General features: G+C 39.4%; 1 protein-coding gene across 1 annotated transcript; it reads left to right on the plus strand.

The window, feature by feature from the left end:
- The first annotated feature begins 6,760 nt into the window (after window positions 1-6,760).
- LOC115739808 (NAC transcription factor 25-like) lies at window positions 6,761-8,448 on the plus strand. The gene is made up of 3 exons (XM_030673081.2): window positions 6,761-7,137; window positions 7,233-7,540; window positions 7,640-8,448. The coding sequence occupies exons 1-3, from the start codon at window positions 6,954-6,956 to the stop codon at window positions 8,180-8,182; spliced, it is 1,035 nt and encodes a 344-aa protein (XP_030528941.1). The 5' UTR covers window positions 6,761-6,953; the 3' UTR covers window positions 8,183-8,448.
- Window positions 8,449-8,890: the final 442 nt, after the last annotated feature.

Here is an 8,890-nt window from a genome sequence, read left to right on the forward strand (position 1 = left end):
GTGGGATGCGCCAATGAGTGAGGGTATGAGCTTTTGTAGGTGTAAGAATATCAGGCTCAAGAGGGAGCGATCTAAACATTCATTGCATGAAGACAAAAAGTGTAAATGGACAGAAAAAAAAAAAAAAAACGCCAATCTTGTCTGGGCAAACAACCAAAGAAAGAAAAAAAACTTACCTGGTTGGCGAGCTGAGGAGGAGGGAGTTTTAGGGAACTTCTTCGAGCCTTTTTTTTTTCTTCCCCTTTTTTAGAAGCCCCCCCTTCTTCTCTCTCTGACCCAACCAATAGCCTGCCCTCCTCTCTCTCTTTTATGCTCACTTTGCCTCCTTCAGCAAGTTTTTTTGTGTGGATGGGCAGAAACTCCGCTTGATGTAGACGTGGATTGGTCAGTAATCACGTGAAATGTGCGGTGAAAATCTGAATAGCGTGCGTGTGTGTAGGTGACTTAATGGTAATAACGAGGGAGAGGTTCTGATGGGCTGTTGAACACAAGAAAAATTGGGCCAAAGCAATAAAAGTCATAATTGGGCTTGAAAAGAGGAGAAAGGGGGGAGACCAGCTCACGGGGGGAAAAGAAAAGGGCCCAACTGGGCACGTGGACGGGCCGCCAGTGAAGGCCTGTCCGCGAGGCTCCGGGCCTAGCGAGCCGAATCCATTTTTTTAAAATAATAATAAAAATAAAATGTAAAATATAAAAATAGAATAAAATAAGTAAAAAAATAAAAAAATGCCATTTAATTAATTATTATTATTATTTACTTTATAATAAAACAAGAAAATATGCATATTCAATGGCTTGACACTTTTTATATTTTACAAATAATACAAAATACGGGACAGCCAAAATTAGGTGTCAACACCATGTATTACGAACTTCTGATGTAGGGAGTCACTATAATAACACACTTGAGCTCACATAGTACCAGAAGATTCGTACAAAGAAAATACTAGGGGACATATTCAAGCAGTGATGCCTGTCTTCCCAAAAAAAAAAAAAAAAACCCCCTCTTCTCATCCTTCTCTGTTATTCGAATTGGACTAAGCAATTTAGAAATAATTGATTGTATTCATATGATAAGTTTCAGGACTTGATTGCATTATTCGAAAGTTTGAAGACTTTATTGCACTTTCGCAACAAACTCTAATTTCAATTTTTGGCTCAGCAACTTCTTAATTAAATTAACTAAAGGGCACGAGATGGAAATGAATAAATAAACAAAAGGGTGCAAGACTGTTAATCCTACAAACCCATATTTGGTCCATCTTTCATCCACCATGTTTATTCCTTCTTTGGCATTTCCTATCTTATCTTAGGCAAACTATCGAATTTTGAAACTCAAAAATTAAGCAGGCCAATTTTTATGTGGTCATGACAATGCTTGTGGGCTTCAAATCTATCTTAACTAACCAGCACCAATATAATATCCCCGTGAGCAATGGGGCAAGTAATGCACGTGGATGAGCAAAATTGTGCACCTAATGGTCACTCATATCAAATTATGAAACCTAATGCTTTGTTCTAGTCCCACGTTGGTGAAGATGCTTTTTTCTTCCCTTAGGTTTTTGACAACAGGTATCCTAACCCCAGTTGTTTTCACTTTGTAGTTGGGAAATTGTCAAAAAAATCATAAACTTATTGCAATTTTACCAATTCAATCCTAAACCTTTTAATTTTGTTAGTTGAGTCATAAACCTTTTCTTATTTTTCCAATTGAGTTAATCCGACCAATTTTGAATGAAAATCACTAATGTGAACGCCGGCCGTCCTACGTGGCATGACCGGCGTTGACGTGAACAATTTTTAATATCATTTTAGTATTGTTCGATTTATTTACTTATTTATTAAGAAATATTTAAAACAAACAAACTAAATTAGATTTTTTTGGGTCAGAAAACTAAAATAGATTAAAAATAAAAAGCTAAAAAAAAAAAAAAAAAAACTTAATAGCTAGGGAAAAACCCTAGCCGATAGCCGGCGGCATAACTTTTAGGAAGGGCTAGTGGGGGTCGCCTGAGCCTTTTCGAAGATTGATGACCCTTGCCAGCCCCTAGTGGGGGCCTACTAGCTAAGATATGGAAAAGGCACAACCCTCGCCTCAAACTCGAGTGAGGGTGGCCGATGAGGCCTTGACTAGCCTTGACTAGCCTCGCCCACCCCAGGTGTGGGCCGGTGACCCTCACTAGAATTTGGGAACCCTTCCTCGGATTTGGGCTAGTAGATCATCGCTGGGGGCTAGCGAGGCCTTGCTTGGGGGTGGAGAGTGTCTCTATGCTTCAAAAATACTCAAGCGACCTTTGCCGGCCCTTCTTGGCGACCGTGGCGCTGGCGGTTGGTGAGGAGTTGGCTCCAACAACCGGGTTTGCTTTCGTTTTTTTTTTTTTTTCTAATAGCTTTTTTTTTTAGTCCAATTTAGTTTTCTAACAAAAAAAATCTAATTAAGTTTGCATTTTTTTAATATTCATTGAAAAATATTAATAAAAAAGGTGAAAAAATATTTAAAATTGTTCATGTCAATGTCGGCTATGCCACGTAGGACGGTTAGCATCTCCGTCACCGATTTTCAGTTAAAATTGATTGGATAAACTTAATTAGCAAAATTTGAAAAAGGTTTAGGACTCAATTGACAAAATTAAAAGGTTAATGATTGAATTGGTAAAAAGTGCAATAAATTTAGGACTTTTTAGACAATTTCCCCTTTGTAGTTTGTACCATGAGATTCCAGTGATTAGCATGGGAAGATTCTGTTTCAAATTTTCGTGGAAAATGCGACGAGGCACACTGAGTAATTATTGGAGCATCACTGAACTGGCATGAACCTGTGCTCTGAAAATATTTGGGCGTACGTGAAATAGAAAGACAACTACGACCCATAAGAATTGAGTAGCAAGAGTCTCATACATGCTATAGTCAAGACAAAAAATAAAAATTAGAAGATATTTCTATGCTAGAGTCAACTACTAGCCCCACCAGTCCTTTTCTTCTCTCATAACGTGTAATTGAAAGTAGAAACAAAGAGCAAAGATGGACCCCATGCAGCGCATTAGATAGACCGATTGAGATTACACCTCATTGATAAATGACGAGTTGGCAACATTGTACCCAACAATGTATCAGAATTGACGAATATCTTATGGTTTTCCTAACCCACACAATGTGATCTCCAAACAGAAACAATACCTACGAAAGTTACCAAACAATAAAATCTCAACTTTTTGCACTTTTTCACCTCATATCGACCTTTTCTTCGAGAGTGTTGATCTCAACAAACGGAGTTGAGGGTTCATATGAATTAGGGGTGATCGGTTCTAGAGTGGATAGCTTCCAAACCTGAAACCTAGAATTTACCTGTTAAAACTCGTTCTTAATTTTTGGAACCTAGAACCTATTATGTTTGCGTTGGGACCTACCATGTTTTTCCGATTCAAGGGTCTACCTAACAACTTGTTTATCTTTTGTTCCGTTTGTTGGAGTCATTTTTTACATCAAAATAATACGAGCAACAAAACCATCCAACATAAAATATGATGGGGGCGAGCAAGCAAAGATGAGTCAAGAACCAGCGAGGGTTACGGGGCTCGAATGAGAGAGAAGAGGGTCTGAGCAGCGAGCGAGTGAGGAGGGTGAGTTGCGAGCGTGAGAGAGTGTGTCATAAGTGTTCGAGTGAGATTGGAGAAAACAGGGAAAAAAAGAAATAGAAAAAAAGATGTCAAGAGAAAAACTAGGGTTTTTAGGCTTTATGAAATCAATTCCAAATTTGGTCAGCTCGGTCCCGTTTTCAAGTGGTTCTTCACTTCAGACTGGTTCCGTGGGTTCCAACGGGAGCTTGAAACTGGACCGGTCTGGTTGCCCAACCTTACATTTGAGAGCAAAATTCCACTCAATTGCATATTATTTTGGGGTTTAACTGCTTTAAATCTACATAAAGTTGGTATTTGCCACAAAACCAAAAAGAGCTGGGAATCTGTTAGTGTGAATAAATCACGTTCAAAGAGGTAAACGTTAAATACACTACAGAATTCAAATTCTGTAGTTTGTTGTGGAAGAGTTATCTATAATTTAATGAATTATCCACAAGTATTAACATACCTACCAATTTAATTTAGATTATCCAGACTTCCACAAGTTAAGTGATTGAAAGACATACTTATAGGAAAAATCATACTTCTTTCTTTAACCTGATCACCTTGGTCTTTGCAAAGCCCCATCAAAGATACTTGGCAAACGCCTCACAATTGTGAAACTCACAAGAGCCTTCAATATCTTTGAAGATCTTCAAAATTTCAAGAGGATCCAACCTTGATAAAGTAATTACCATATCTTCAACATATGTATGTATGTATGTATGTATGTATGTATGTATGTATGTATGTGTCTTTCTTGTTTTTACATAGAAATTGTAACTAAAAGCTATTCGACTACAAAGAAAATGGAATGAACGGACAACATTGCAATTGCAACCTGATTTAAGAATAACTAGTGCATAAGCAGACACGATCATTGACCCATGTAAAGGGCTCATAAATGTTTACTTAATTACTATGACTTTATACTTGCTTAAATGAGGCACAATGACAAATAAAATCCGAATAGCTAATGATTTAAACATGCTAATTTGAAAGTTTTTTAGCCATTAGACATCGAGTAGCTCATAGCTAGTAATTAGTTACGTGATAACCAAAGGAAAACTATGAAAAGAAAATGGCGAAACTAAAATCTCGAAAGCATGTACTCCGATTTCGAATGCGTCCGTTGCCCTCGAGAAAATAGTTATGGAAAAAGTCTTCATTCACCTGATAAGCATGTAAGTTATTCAAAGCTATTAAGAGATCATCAAGCAGAATATTTTTCATTGTTCAATTGGTTAGTATGCTTTTGTTTTGTGCTAATCTCATAAAGTGTGACACATTTCGAAATCCGCATAAGTTTTTTCGGGAAGATTATAATGTCCAACTAAACAGCGTTAAATTATTTTTTCAAACTTTTTTTCAACTGATTCTTTCTAGATGGCGATTCAAATTAACCATGTGTAGCTGATTATGGAATATGCTTTTAATTGTAAATTATATCAGATAAACATTACAATAAGATAACCACTGCCAACGTCTGACGCTTCAAACCTAAAACCGAGTATAAAAGCAAGAGATCCAATAGAACAGTTTTGACTTTGACTTCGACTTCGACTTCGACTTTCTCCTCCTCCTCCTCCTTCTCGGACGGCCGGATACTTCTTGGATTCGATTCCAAGCAAGCGACTTCGCATCAGAATTAACACGCTGAGGTAATTTATTATATGAGCTTCTCTTGCTTTCCTTCCCCTTGCAGACATTGAAAACTTTCTTAAGAGGCGCAATTTAAACATATTCAATTGCTATTTGCTTTTTCTAAGCCTCACAAAAGAAATTTCGGGAAGATTTTTAGTGGTTATTTAGATTTTACGGTATCCCACATGATGTTTTATGTGGAATTTGTTCTTTTCTATGTTCTTTTGGTCTCCTTTTACTTATTGGTTTGAGATTTTTCGTTGGAGTTTTTAACATGTTATCCGAGTCAGGTTCTACCTTGGTTTATGTCACATTTGCGAGTTGTTCCCAATCCCAATTCCTCTTATACGTGAATCGCTTGTTTATGAGGTTTATAGGCTTTTTATACATACGTGCATGTTTTCCTCCCATCGAATATTAGGTTAAGTTTTGGAGTAGGTATTCTGACGTCGGATGTGAGAGATTCCTCCTTCGAATCGCTAGGCTACCGACTTAGAGTAATGTTGAGGGTCATGCATGTCACGTTATAGTCTCTTTACTCCTCTTTTCTTTGTTTGATTTCTCTTTCCATTTTCTGATTCCCCCTTTTTTTACTAGTTTTCATGGAAGTAATCACAAATAAGAAGCAACGAAATCGGTGCAAAAAATTTCCTAGGATTTGGTTCGGAAGCAATGCAAGATTTTAAGGGTGTAGTCAACCAATAAATTAAAATGACATAGAAACCATTCTTCCCTCAAACAAGAACAAAACCAGCATTCAAGCCTAGTTAAGCACTAGTCGGTAAAGTTGGTAAACTCTTCTTTGGCATGGTTGGTTTGTTGGATCTTTCAGGAAACGGAAGTAACTTTGTCAATCAACACACGTTTGAAATTACTATACTAAGCTTGTGTTACTTAATTGTTTTCGCTTTGTGTTTGTTAAGAAGAAAAGTCAAACCACTATCAATTTGTCCTTGTACTTTCTAATCGAGATTGGATTTGTCTGTTAGAAAGGCCTATCAACACGTGCTATGACGTCGACACATGCTCGTTCGATAATGTTAGGGATAATCTTCCGGATATCCCAGTTTGAAAAGTCCTAAACAATCGTTAATTCCATGTCAAACATTAGTCTTTCGTTCATGCTCGATAGTTCCTAGAGTCAAAGCTACCTGAGACCTTCTCTAAACCCAAAATCCTTCAGAATTTGGTTGTTTATTCTTTAGTTTTCTCTATATTTTATCTTTATGTGCGGGAGAAATGGTGGCTAATGCCTATTACATAAGAAAGGCATGACACCAAATGGCGTACAGGCAGTTCAAAACCTCCAACCCCCCACAAAACCTGTGCTTCCTCCATTTTGGTCCCATTTGCCTCCCCGTGGGGCCCCGCCCCCTGGCCACATGTCATCGAATCACCGGCTTAGGAGCGATGCGTGCCCGTTTCGCCGTCCGTCCGATGTGACACTTTGTTCACTACCTAGACAGCTAATTCTTTTGTCACAACTCATAAAAACAGACCATCTCCAGTGCCCATCTCTCTCTCTCCCCCCTTCAATTGATCTCCTCCCTCTCCCAAAATCACATGTCATAAAGTTCATCACAAACTTTCTGCAATCTCTTCCAATTCTTGTGCACTTTGATTCGCTTTCCTCAGAAGTGAGATACTTTCTAACCCGGATTTGCAAGTGGAATATTGTCGGTTCTATCTCCGATGGCGAGCACGGATTCACCGGCGGATTCGCATCATCCGCACTTGCCGCCCGGCTTCAGATTCCACCCCACGGACGAGGAGCTAGTAGTTCATTACCTTGGAAAGAAGGTCGCGATGGAGCCGCTTCCAGTTTCGATCATCGCCGAGATCGATCTTTACAAGTTCGACCCGTGGGAGCTGCCAAGTAATTAGTTACCAGTACATGCTCAGTTCGTCTTTATATTTCTTCTTTATCGTTTGCACGAGATTGAATTTCCCTTCAAATTCCCGAATTTTCAGGTAAGGCCATCTTTGGGGAGCAAGAGTGGTACTTCTTCAGCCCTAGGGACCGGAAATACCCGAACGGAGCACGGCCGAATCGGGCCGCGACGTCCGGGTACTGGAAAGCCACCGGCACCGACAAGCCTATATTTGCTTCGAATAGTAATCGCAAGGTCGGCGTTAAGAAAGCGCTCGTCTTCTATTGCGGGAAGCCTCCGAAAGGGACTAAGACAGACTGGATCATGCATGAATACCGGTGCATGGACGGCAATTCGGCTCCGAAGCCCCCTAAGGCGGATTCGGCAATGAAAAAAGGCTCTTTACGCGTAAGGAAATTTCAGACATCTTATCTTTGGTAACTTCTCATGTTCTTATGTAGTCGCATCGATAAAGTTGGGTGTGAATTTGCTTGTTTTGTGCATTAGCTTGATGACTGGGTACTATGCCGGATCTACAAGAAAAGCGGTTCGGTCCGACCGGTCGAGCCTGAGAATGAGAACTTGGCTCCACGGAACATGAATCCATCAACATCAAAAGGCGTCAACTACAGTTTGATGTTACCTGGGAATAACGATGAAGCCTTTTTCGAGGGGATTCTACCGGAAAACATCCACGGTCGTTCAATCTCTAACCAGCCGCCTTTTCCAACCGTGAATCCAGATGTCCCGACCGCCCACTCGGCCGTGGTCGCTGGCGACGGATCGCACAGATGCGCCGCGCCGATGCAGTACTGGAGCGAGGATGGGTCGGCGATCTTGGCCAAGCGATATGAGGTCAACCACGACGATCGAAAGAGTGGTGGCAACGGCAATGGCGTGGATGACGGCAGCTCTTACATCTCTTTGCTCCATCAGATCCCGCAAAACAACGAGCAGTTTCACCCGCACATGTTTCTCGCGGGTCCGATCGGGGATGGTGACTTCCGGCAGCAGTTTCAACTCCCCGGCAGCATGAACTGGCCGAACTAAAAGGATGGAATCAATGGCAATGATGCTCAGGCAAAGAACCCACAAAGGATGGAATCAGATGCTCTAATTTCTTTTTCTAGTTATTTTCTTCTTCTTTTTTCTGATTTGAAACATATGCTGTCTAGGATCAAGATGGACCTATACATGTCCATTGTAGATTATACAGCTTTATAGTTGATAGGTAGTATTACATGCAGGTACATGAATAATTGTAAATATTCAGAAGAGCAAAAGAAGAAGGAAAAAAGACATATTTTTTTCGTTCACCTTCATGAAGTTTACCATTTATTAGGTGTGTCAACAATTCAGTTCGGTTCGATTTTTTAAGAAAATCGGACCGAAAGCGTATAAGCTTGAAAATTTGGCATTTGCATAAGCGATTTCTCTTTTTTTCTTTTTTCTTTTTTCCTTTTGAATACGTATCATACTATATATATGTATGTATGTGTGTGTATGAACTTTTTGTGGTTAGCCAAAAAAAAAAAAAATATGTCACACCCACGAGCATGTGCACCAAAAGCTGCAAAATTCGATTTGCACGAGAAAGATTTTGAGTTTCAGTTATGCGAAAGGTTCGAAAATTTATTGAGAATTTTTTATTTGGCTATTTTAGGGGCGTTCATACAAGGGTACAGTAATAACTTACATGATTTGTCTTTAAAAATGTGTGGATTTTCATGTTTGAGGTTGAATATTGTCTTTAAATAT

The sequence above is a fragment of the Rhodamnia argentea genome, chromosome 9 (genome assembly GCF_020921035.1).
Source record: "Rhodamnia argentea isolate NSW1041297 chromosome 9, ASM2092103v1, whole genome shotgun sequence".
NCBI classification, from domain to species: Eukaryota; Viridiplantae; Streptophyta; class Magnoliopsida; order Myrtales; family Myrtaceae; genus Rhodamnia; species Rhodamnia argentea.

Excerpts from the sequence above, each read along its gene's own strand:
- LOC115739808 (XM_030673081.2), top strand. The coding sequence starts at position 6,954 with ATGGCGAGCACGGATTCACCGGCGGATTCGCATCATCCGCACTTGCCG. Across the intron at positions 7,138-7,232 it reads CGACCCGTGGGAGCTGCCAA|GTAAGGCCATCTTTGGGGAG; the intron begins GTAATTAGTTAC and ends CCGAATTTTCAG. Across the intron at positions 7,541-7,639 it reads TGAAAAAAGGCTCTTTACGC|CTTGATGACTGGGTACTATG; the intron begins GTAAGGAAATTT and ends TTTGTGCATTAG.